The sequence below is a fragment of the Pyrus communis genome, chromosome 5 (genome assembly GCF_963583255.1).
Source record: "Pyrus communis chromosome 5, drPyrComm1.1, whole genome shotgun sequence".
NCBI classification, from domain to species: domain Eukaryota; kingdom Viridiplantae; phylum Streptophyta; class Magnoliopsida; order Rosales; family Rosaceae; genus Pyrus; species Pyrus communis.
Genome location: NC_084807.1, coordinates 27,786,931 through 27,798,177, shown reverse-complemented (window position 1 = coordinate 27,798,177; position 11,247 = coordinate 27,786,931). Strand labels below are relative to the sequence as shown.

Below are 11,247 nucleotides of genomic sequence, written 5' to 3'. Positions count from 1 at the left end.
TATAAACCCAAGCTTCAAAAACCAATCTGACCATAAATGGAAAACTTACATGAAAACCATAAATGAAAAAGACTTATATGAACATATGGTAAATAAAATGAGTAAATTAGAAAGAAAAAAATACTTACATAAAAAGCACTTCGAAAACTTAATTGGACGAATTCGACCAAAAGGATTTGTAAGAAAAATAATCTTCAGATTATCACTTGTTATGTTCTCATTGATTTTAATCACGCTATTTTTTTTGAGACTCTTCTCTCATTTAAAAATATGGAGGTTGTTTGTTTTCTACGGTTATTTACTTGTTATGTCGTGGTTTATTTTAGTTGTGCTAGTCTAAAAATACTTTCGATTTAATGGAAAAAACAGAACTTAAATAAATAAATTTTGTTAAGCCCAATTAGCAGGATAGTCAGGATGGCCGAGTGGTCTAAGGCGCCAGACTCAAGTTCTGGTCCTCTAACGAGGGCGTGGGTTCAAATCCCACTTCTGACATTTCTTTTTCTTGTTATTTTATTTCCTTATCTTATCTTTTTTTTTTTTTTTTTTTTCCTTTGTGATTGTGAGTGTAGGTTTCAAATTCTACCACTCTTCACTTTTATCAAACAAAAATAAAAGGGCTGTCGACTTACGAATATCAAAATGTAACCGTCTTAAGCAAAGTGTGCAGGAGAGTGGAATAATGAGTTAGGATTAAGATAGGTTCAGTTTCAATTTACTCTTATGTGAATTTTTTTTCTCTATTATTTTTGTTTTTCGGCTTTGTGAGTGTACTTTGTTTTCCGGGTTTGTGATTGTAGGTTTCTGAACTTTCTACGAGTATTACAGTGTTACAGTCTTAAGCTCATGTAGTGAATTCTAAAGTAAGGAGTTATGATTATAATAATTTATGGTTTGATTTTCTCTAGTGTAACTGAAAAAGGTAAAACAACAGTAAGTACCAAGTCATGAGATAGAATTCGTACAAAGTGAAGATAGTTTGTTTAATTCCAAATATATAACTTGGCTCGTCTTTTATCTGTTAATATCAATTTGGTTTTGAAGAGTGTGTTCTTCATCCAAAATCTTTTTGTAAAGAGTTTGTTCTTCAAGAACGAGGATGAGAAAGCATAGCCCGTATCATTACAAGTATGCAGCCGGAGCAACAGCCGCAGTGGGTCGATGGCGCAAAACCCCGCAGTTGCAGTTGCAATCTGCAAGCTTTGCTTTGAGATACACTCAAAGCTACGCAGGTACGAAATAAAACCATTATATAAAAAAACATATATGTCTACAACGTTTGAACTGTTCAGAACTACTACATCGAAAGACAAATCTAACAAGCAACCACATAAAATACGAAGGAAGGACAGAGCCACGTTTACATTCTTAAACTTTGTAAACTAAATGTTCTTTTTCTCCTCCCCAATACAGGCAGATCATGGACAATTTCTAGGCGTTGCCAGCTTTCGACTTCTTCGGCATACGATAGCCACCAACCACGCAAGCATGGTCGCGCTCAAAAGGTTCAAGAGTGACTTGTTCTGCAGGCTTGAATTGCTCTTCCTGAAGCTTCTTGACCTCTGATTGGAACACTGCTTCCGCGGGTGATGTTGAATCAATGCAATTGGCCTGAAGACAAGATTTTATTTATAAAACAAAGAAGCATGCGGGCAAAAGGAAAATTTCCAACCGAAGTGAGGTATTTCCCCAGCCAAAGGTTTCATGTTTTATACGGTCCAGCAAAATTCTAGAAACAAACCTTGATTGAGATAACAAAGTGGCCTCCTGCTTTCAGAAAATATGATGCATTCAATGCAACAATCCTAGCCTGCATTATATATTTAGACCGAGTGAACATAATTCAGAAGCAACTAACATTTGAAGGCTAAGTACTGCCATGCCTTCAAGGACTTCCGCCAAATACACCAACACCGTCAGAAACATTGGTGATAAGGGTCCAAGCAACACCAGAGAATGAAAAAGTAGGGGAGAAAAGGGCTGGCGAGGTGACGTGAGGTGAAATCATTAGGAAAAAAATATACTAAAACTACAAAATCAAATATTGAAGTATAGGAGCATCAGAAACTCGGTCTTTGCATCACCCATAATTGTCTTGAAGGGGAATCCGAGTTGTTCGTCACATGCTCAATATATTGCAAAGGATAAAACTTTTAAAAATACAATTACGAAAAAACACACAACACACAAAAGAAGGAAACAAACCAAATTATGTAAGTTTTATGAAAACAAAAAATCATAACGAGTACAACAAAAGATGTTTGAACTTGCAAGAATGACAAAGCATAAACATACCAACAAAATTTATGGAGCAAAAGAAATGCATAGTGTGATACAGAACAAAGTACGCATCAGAAACTCGAGTTCACATCATCCATGATGTCGTGAAGGGGAATCCGAGTATATCTCATCATATGCGAAAAAAAAAATGAGAAGTTAACAAAAATAAACACCAATAGTTTGCGATTTTCAATTAACACAAAATTTCAAGCTCTGCTAATTGCAAAATTCTATTGCAAAACAGGTCAGGTTAACTAGTTAATCTTTAAATGTAAAAACAAATCCCTTTGAAAATCCTAGATCTTTCATAACCCATAAGAAAAAGACTCGAAAAATGAGGTTCTTTTACTAGCAAAAACATGAATTGCTAAAAACAAACCTGATCAGGTTGTGCAACATCAGAGAATATCACATCAACCATGCCAACAAGCATCCGATATTTAGCTGGATGTCTGGCATCTTCAATAATGGGTATGACATTTGTGCGCTTCTTAGCCATATTTACCAAGTCTCTGCCACTTCTATGAGAGAACTCAACTGCATAGACAATTCCAGTCTACAAAAAACAATAGGTAATTCTAAGAAGCTATTCTCGGAGAAGAAATACAAAGAGCTTGAAGAAACTGAATCAGAAAGAACACTTACAGGGCCAACAATGTCAGACACATGAGAGACTGTAGTTCCAGAAGCAGCCCCGAGGTAGAGAACTTTAGCACCAGGTCTCTACATTAAACAGACGGTTATAAAATATTTAAAAACGATTATGGACTGACGATGAACATCAAACAAAATGCAAGAATACATGAAATCAAGACTTACAATCCATATATTATCAACACCACCAAGAATGGCTGCAGCCAACTTGGAACGGAAAGGGTTCCAAATCCTATACTCAACTTTTGTTCCATCCTCATTCTGAAAGAAAGAACATGCACTTTTAAGGTAACTATCGATTACATTCACATACCACAAAAATAAAGAACAAGCAATTAGTCTAGATACTTCAATTAAACAGATAATTTTGCAAGAACAAAACGCTTAAATCTTGGTTTATTCGGATTCAAAGCAGATATTTTAATAAAATTAGCAAATGATTGAAACCCACCTGAACAGAAATCCTCTTCTCATTGTAGACAGCTTCACCAGGAACAAGATTCTTGGTAACAAGAGCATCTTCTTTACCCTTACCAATGAAAACACCTTCATGTCTGTGAGGCTCAACCACCACTTTGTTACCACCCTTCATTCCTCCTCTCCCACGGCCTCTTCCGCGATCACCACGTCCGCGATCACTACGCCCACGGGATTTAAAGCCACTACCACCTCTGTCAAAACCTCTACCACCACCAGACCTACCTCCACTTCTTCCACCTCTGTCACCCCTACCGCCCCTGAATCCACCACTACCACCACGGCCTGAACAAAACCAAACAACTTATAAGGACTTCTGCCAAATCTTGTAACAATCTTAAACACTAAAAGTAAAAACAACAAAAAGTACCTATAAAATCGACACAGAATGGTAAACAGCTGAAATTTTTATCGATTTGGTCGAAACCAAAGTACCCAAACACAAAAATCAACACACTTCGCAGCATACATAGAAAAAAAACAAACCAAATTACATTGACTTCTGCTAAAACATCTAAACAATAACAACCTTAAACACAAAGTAAATCCAACACAGAAACTGCGGATAAAAACGAAGGGAAATAGTAAAAAACTGAAATTTCATGTGATTTTGTCGAAAACAAATTAACCCAAGAACAAAAATCGACAATATATTCAGCAGGAACAGAAGAAAAAGAAATCAAAACAAAAATGCATATTTTCATACAATTTACAAAGAAACAGACGATGATTACAAATAAGGGTAAGCTTATTTTTCTCAATTACCTCGAGGAGGAGCCATCGCTGCGAGAGTAGAGAGAGCTCAGGGGTACCCCGCGTTGCTAGGGTTTATCTGCGGGAGTGAGAGAGCCGAAGTGGGTTTACGAGGGAGGCTGCAGGCACTTTATAATGTTTGCGTTTTAGGATTTAGGGTTTTGATGTTGGTAATTACTGTGCGGTAATTATAACATGAGCCAAACAAGTTTTCCATATTCTTTTTTATTCGGCCCAAGATTTGATTTGACTTAAACTCTCTCCGTCGGGTGGGCCGAATACTATCTTTGAACTGAGCAAAGATGGTGCCTAATTAAACCCAACATCTGGAAGGCCATCTGAGTCTAATGTGAAGTTTTGAACCATCTCGAGATTCTCGAGGTAAGGCCATATTCAATATAAAAGGCTAAAATTGTTGAAAAGTCTCATGGGCAATGAATGTTCACAGTTTCATTTGTGAAAGTCTTCTGCATGGGCAAAGTTTTCAATGCCCATGCAAAGTGAAAGAGATTGTATAGTCAGACGAAGTTTCATAAATTTCAAGATGCATTAAGTGCATCAGTTTGGAGTTGCTCTATAAATAGAGCACTCCGCATGTTTTTAAGTTATAAGGAAAGAAAAGAAGAAGTGAACGAGAGAAAAATATCAGTAACATCATCTATTTTCTCTGTTTTTATTTGTTATCTGCCTGTGCTATAGTTTTAATGTGGCATTTTACATCTACCTTGCACCTACCATTAAAAAGGTTATTCTCTCAAACTTTAATCCTTTTATAACACGTTATCAGCACGAGTCTCTAAATATAATTATTCTCTTATCTCTCTTCGCCGAACGAACGAAAGAAAGAAAAAAAATGTTTCCTTTAAGGTTTTTACTGTTCATCTTCTTCCTCTGCCTCAACTGCGCCGTGTACCCTCACGACGAGTTGTTTGCTCCATGCCTGCTCTTAGTTCTCCAACTAACGGTTACATACATCTTTGATTACTTGTTTGGTGTAGAGATTGATTATTAACCCAGTATTTATTTATGTTAATTCTACTGCAATCCAAGATGGTGCGGTACAATCACCCATCTTAAACTGCAAATTTATTCTTACTGCGATCCAAGACGGTGCGGTATCATCGCCTATCTTGGACTGCAGATTTAATTTTACTGCAATTTTTAGGTGGAACGGTATAATCGCACACCCTACCCTGCATATTCGAATTTACCTGTTGTTTAATTTCATTGCAATTTTATGTGGTGCGGTATAATCGTCCACGCTGCTCTGCATATTTAATTTTCCTGTTACTTGAGTGGTGCGGAATAATCGCCCATTCTATATTACATTATTTCAATGAGAATGGTGCGGTACGATCGCCCTTCTCATTCACCCTGAAAATCTAGAGCCAGAAGTTTCGAGTGCTTATCATTTTGGCCTGAATATCAAAATGAAAAATTTGTAAGAATCAGAAGTTCTAACATCATATTCCTCCAGAAATACATATTATTGCAAGTTCTTACACATCTCATTTTCTTTCAGAAAAGAAAATGACGAACTTGGCGAAACTTGAATTTGCTGCCCTGGATATTACCGGGAAGAATTACCTGACCTGGGTACTGGATACCAAGATCCATCTGGAAGCAGGGAATCTTGGAGATACCATCAGGGAAGAGAGCAACTCATCCTCTCAAGATCGAGCAAAGGTCATAATTTTCATTCGCCGCTATCTTGATGGGGCGCTAAAAAGCGAGTACTTAACGGTTGAAGATCTGTTAGCTCTCTGGAATGCCTTGAGAAACAGATACAATCACGAGACAACGGTGATTCTTCCAAGGGCCCGATATGAGTGGACTCATCTGAGGATTCAAGACTTCAAGTCAGTGGCAGAATACAATTCTGCATTGTTCAGAATTACCTCTCAGATGAAGCTCTATAGGGATATTATTACTGAGGAGTATATGCTGGAAAAGACTCTCAACACATTTCATGCCTCCAACGTGCTCCTGCAACAGCAGTATAGAGCGCGAAGCTACACTGAGTACAACCAGCTGATATCTGTGCTCTTAGTAGCTGAACAGAATGATGAGCTCCTGATGAAAAACCATCATTCCCGACCAATTGGATCTGCACCATTCCCAGAAGTGAATGCTGCTTCCCTCGAAGTGAACGCCACATACTCTGGTGGTGATAATCATAAACGAGGACGTGGTCACAAACGAGGTCGATGGAATAGGAAAGGCAAGAACCATGGAGTTCAGCTTCACAACCAGGTTCCGAGGCATAATTCAGGCCCGAGCTTCAAAAATGCGAATCGCCACAAAGGCAAAGCTCATATGAACAATGCTCCTAGAAACTCTAAAGTAGTCTGCCATAGGTGTGGTGGCAATGGGCATTGGGCACGTACTTGTCGTACCCCAAAACATCTAGTGGATCTGTATCAAGCCTCCCTCAAGGAGAAGGGTGTCGAGACTAACTTTCTCGACCAGACTAGACCAATGGATATACCTAATCCAGTGTTTGACTTATCAGGGCAGTTGAACACAACTCATCTAGATGTTCCAGACTTTATTATGGAAAGGGGAAATGAAGTACACCGGTCCGATTGAATTATTAATGTACTTTTATTATGCTGAACTTGTAGTATTTTCAGATTCAATAAAAGTGACATATAAATTTCTTGTTATAACTTGCTTTTAACTCTGATTCTCTTACTCAGAGAGCATGGATAAAAATTGTGGTTATTCTCAGAACATGAGAAATGGCGGAGATATTTGTCTTGCAGACAGTGCAACCACACATACAATACTTCGTAATCGAAAGTATTTCTCAAGCTTAAGACTTACAAGAGTAGGGGTAACAACAATATCAGAACCTTCAGATGTAATTCAAGGTTCAGGGCAAGCCCAGATTATGTTACCAAATGGAACAATATTGTCCATACAGAATGCATTGTATGCTACTCGATCTACTCGAAATTTGTTGAGTTTCAAAGACATACATCTAAACGGATACCACATTGAAACAAAAAGTACAGAAAATGTGGAGTATTTATGCATTACCTCCAATGATACCCAGAAGCGTATATTGGAGAAGTTGCGTGGTATGTCGAGTGGATTATATTATACATACATAAGGACAATTGAATCACATACTGTTATGAACCAGAAGTTCATTGATTTAAAAGTTTACATGCTTTGGCATGACCGTCTGGGTCATCCAGGATCTACTATGATGCGTAGGATCATTACCAACTCTAATGGACATCCATTAGTGAGCAGACACATTGCTGCCTCAAATGATAACCCTTGCAAAGCTTGTTCTCAAGGGAAGTTGGTAATTAGACTATCACAACTAAAGGTTGATGCTGAATCCCCATCATTTCTGCAAAGAATTTAAGGGGATATTTGTGGGCCTATTCAACCATCATGTGGACCATTTCGATGTTTTATGGTTTTGGTTGATGCATCTACCCGATGGTCACATGTTTGTCCTTTGTCTACTCGGAATGTAGCCTTTGCGAGACTTCTTGCTCAAATAATTAAGTTACGAGTACAGTTCCCAAATTATCCCATTAAGTCAATCCGACTTGATAATGCTGGTGAATTTACGTCTCAAACCTTTGATGATTATTGCATGACAATGGGCATTGATGTTGAACACCCTGTTCCTCATGTCCATACTCAAAATGGTTTAGCAGAAGTATTGATCAAGCGACTTCAGTTAATAGCTCGCACTCTGCTTATGAAAACCAAATTGCCAGTCTCTGCATGGGGACATGCCATCTTACAGGCTGCATCATTGGTTCGATTGAGACCTATAGCCAACCATCAATACTCTTCAGTACAACTTGTGTTTGGACATCAGCCAAACATTTCCCATTTACGAGTTTTTGGTTGTGCTGTTTATGTGCCTATTGCACCGCCGCAACGCACTAAAATGGGACCTCAGCGTAGACTGGGAATTTACGTGGGTTTTGATTCACCATCTATCAATAGATATTTGGAACCCTTGACAGGTGATATGTTTACAACTCGTTTTGCTGATTGTTACTTTGATGAGACAATTTTCCCGTCGTTAGGGGGAGAAAAGACCGTTCCAGAAGAACGGAAAGAGCTGACATGGGTTGTTCCCACCTTATCTCATTTTGATCCTCGCAGCATTAAATGTGAAAATGAAGTGAGAAGGATCGTTCATCTTCAAAGTATTGTCAATCAAATGCCAGATGCATTTAATGATGCTATGAAAGTGACAAAATCACATATACCAGCTGCAAATGCACCTGCAAGAATTGATGTCCCTGTTGGACAAAATAAAGTGGCAGCAAATGATTCATCTGGTGCACGCCTGAAGCGTGGTAAACCCCAAGATTCAAAAGATTCAGCTCTTCAAAAGAGAAAGTCGAGGGCACAACTGAATCCAAATGAAATCATTCAGGAAGAGAAAATGAATGATACATCCACAATTCATAATTCTGGACTTCCAGAAAAAGAAAATGTCCATGATGAGACATCTGTCCCTGAAGAGACAGAAGTACATGAAAGCAAAGAAATCTTCATAAATTATGCATGTACAAATGAATTGTGGGATCGGAATGAAATAATCATCGATGATATGTTTGCATTTGCAGTAGCCACTGAAATCATCTTAAGTGATGATATTGAGCCCAGTTCTGTTGATGAATGCAAACAGAGACATGATTGGCCTAAGTGGAAAGATGCAATCCAGGCATAATTAAATTCCTTGGAAAAGCGGAATGTTTTTGGACCAGTAGTCCAAACCCCGCCTAGTGTAAACCCCGTGGGTTACAAATGGGTATTCACAAGGAAACGTAATGAGAAAAACGAGATCGCAAGATATAAAGCACGACTCGTTGCACAAGGTTTTTCTCAAAGACCTGGAATTGATTATGAGGTGTCACATCCTGGCCTGGGACGGATCACTTCCCGGGCCCGCTCTACCACCGTAGCACGATATTATCTGCTTTGGGCTTACCATTCCCTCACGGTTTTGTTTTTGGGAACTCACGAGCAACTTCCCAGTGGGTCACCCATCATAGGATTGCTCTAGCCCCCTTCTCGCTTAACTTCGGAGTTCCTACGAAACCCGAAGGCAGTGAGCTCCCAAAAGGCCTCGTGCTAGGTAGAGATGTGAATATACATTTAAGGATCACTCCCCTGGGCGATGTGGGATGTTACAATCCATCCCCCTTAGGGGCCCGACGTCCTCGTCGGCACACCACGGTCAGGGTTAGGCTCTGATGCCAATTTGTCACATCCCGGCCCGGGGCGGATCACTTCCCGGGCCCGCCCCACCACCGTAGCACGATATTATCCGCTTTGAGCTTACCATTCCCTCACGGTTTTGTTTTTGGGAACTCACGAGCAACTTCCCAGTGGGTCACCCATCATGGGATTGCTCTAGCCCCCTTCTCGCTTAACTTCGGAGTTCCTACGAAACCCGAAGCCAGTGAGCTCCCAAAAGGCCTCGTGCTAGGTAGAGATGTGAATATACATTTAAGGATCACTCCCCTGGGTAATGTGGGATGTTACAATCCACCCCCCTTAGGGGCCCGACGTCCTCGTCGGCACACCACGGCCAAGGTTAGGCTCTGATGCCAATTTGTCACATCCCGGCCCGGGGCGGATCACTTCCCGGGCCCGCTCCACCACCATAGCACGATATTGTCCGCTTTGGGCTTACCATTCCCTAACGGTTTTGTTTTTGGGAACTCACGAGCAACTTCCCAGTGGGTCACTCATCATGGGATTGCTCTAGCCCCCTTCTCGCTTAACTTCGGAGTTCCGATGGAACTCGAAACCAGTGAACTCCTAAAAGGCCTCGTGTTAGGTAGGGATGTGAATATACATTTAAGGATCACTCCCCTAGGCGATGTGGGATGTCACAATTTTGTGGGGGAAGCCCAATCAGAAATGGAGGGAGAAAAGAACAAAAAAAAAAGAAAAAAAAAAAAGGAAATGGGTTTTCGTCCACCCGCACCCACCGCGGGTGCCTATTTTCCAAGGCCGATTCCGGCCACCTCCGGTGGAGTTTTTCGATGCCACCACCACAATCTTGAAGCTCACATGAGGAGACATACTCTCCTGTAATAGACGCAATCACGTTCCGTTACTTAATAAGTTTAGTAGTTTCAGAAAGACTTGACATGCGACTTATGGATGTCATCACTGCGTATCTATATGGAGAATTAGATACTGACATCTATATGAAAGTCCCAGAAGGACTTAAGTTGCCTGAAACAAGTAATAAACCACGAGGTATGCTCTCGATCAAATTAAGGCGATCATTGTATGGTCTGAAGCAATCTGGACGAATGTGGTATAATCGTCTCAGTGAATATTTGATCAAAGAATGGTATATCAACAATGTTCATTAAGAAATCCAATTCTGGATTCGCTATAGTAGCAGTATATGTTGATGATATGAATCTAGTTGAGACTCCTGAAGAGCTTAATAAAACTGCTGAATATCTGAAAAGCGAATTTGAAATGAAAGATCTTGGGAAAACAAAATAATGTCTCGGCCTGCAGATCGAGCATTGTGCTAGTGGAATTTTGGTCCACCAATCAGCTTACATTGAAAAAATTTTGAAGCGATTTGGTATGGACAAGGCTTATCCACTAAGTACACCAATGGTCGTTCGTTCTTTGGACATTAAGAAAGATTCATTTCATCCAAAAGAAGATGATGAGCTGGTACTTGGTCCAGAAGTACCATATCTGAGTGCAGTATGTGCTTTGTTGTATTTAGCACAATGTACTAGACCAGATATAGCCTTTTCAGTTAATTTGTTAGCAAGGTATAGCTCTGCTCCAACAATTCGTCATTGGAAGGGTATCAAAGATGTATTGCGATACCTTCGTGGGACAACAGACATGGGTCTCTTCTACTCAAAGAACTCCACAGATGACCAGGTCCTTGTTGGATATGCAGATGCTGGCTTCCTCTCTGATCCGCATAAAGTCCGCTCACAAACTGGATATGTGTTTAAAAATTGAGATACAACAATCTCATGGCGTTCAACCAAGCAAGCATTAGTTGCTACATCTTCAAATCATTCAGAAATACTTGCTTTACATGAA

General features: G+C 39.8%; 2 protein-coding genes and 3 non-coding genes across 5 annotated transcripts; 2 read left to right on the top strand and 3 right to left on the bottom strand.

The window, feature by feature from the left end:
- Positions 1-411: 411 nt before the first annotated feature.
- On the top strand, positions 412-495 carry TRNAL-CAA (transfer RNA leucine (anticodon CAA)). The gene has a single exon. It is a non-coding gene; the product is annotated as a tRNA-Leu (tRNA).
- Positions 496-1,231: 736 nt separating this feature from the next.
- LOC137733986 (rRNA 2'-O-methyltransferase fibrillarin 2-like) lies at positions 1,232-4,303 on the bottom strand. The gene is made up of 7 exons (XM_068473212.1): positions 4,177-4,303; positions 3,386-3,696; positions 3,100-3,195; positions 2,926-3,003; positions 2,660-2,836; positions 1,742-1,810; positions 1,232-1,611 (listed from the first exon to the last, which is right to left on the bottom strand). The coding sequence occupies exons 1-7, from the start codon at positions 4,190-4,192 to the stop codon at positions 1,432-1,434; spliced, it is 927 nt and encodes a 308-aa protein (XP_068329313.1). The 5' UTR covers positions 4,193-4,303; the 3' UTR covers positions 1,232-1,431.
- Positions 2,057-2,129, bottom strand: LOC137735829 (small nucleolar RNA snoR60). Its single transcript, XR_011068731.1, has one exon. It is a non-coding gene; the product is annotated as a small nucleolar RNA snoR60 (small nucleolar RNA).
- On the bottom strand, positions 2,348-2,420 carry LOC137735828 (small nucleolar RNA snoR60). The gene has a single exon (XR_011068730.1). It is a non-coding gene; the product is annotated as a small nucleolar RNA snoR60 (small nucleolar RNA).
- Positions 4,304-5,694: 1,391 nt separating the features above from the next.
- Positions 5,695-6,753, top strand: LOC137734542 (uncharacterized). Its single transcript, XM_068473787.1, has one exon. The coding sequence runs from the start codon at positions 5,695-5,697 to the stop codon at positions 6,751-6,753; it is 1,059 nt and encodes a 352-aa protein (XP_068329888.1).
- Positions 6,754-11,247: the final 4,494 nt, after the last annotated feature.

Coding starts and splice junctions, on each gene's coding strand:
- LOC137733986 (XM_068473212.1), bottom strand. Junction 3,004..3,099: donor GTGTTGATAATATATGGATT/GTAAGTCTTGAT, acceptor TGTTTAATGTAG/AGACCTGGTGCTAAAGTTCT. Junction 2,837..2,925: donor TGTCTGACATTGTTGGCCCT/GTAAGTGTTCTT, acceptor TGTTTTTTGTAG/ACTGGAATTGTCTATGCAGT.
- LOC137734542 (XM_068473787.1), top strand. CDS start 5,695: ATGACGAACTTGGCGAAACTTGAATTTGCTGCCCTGGATATTACCGGG.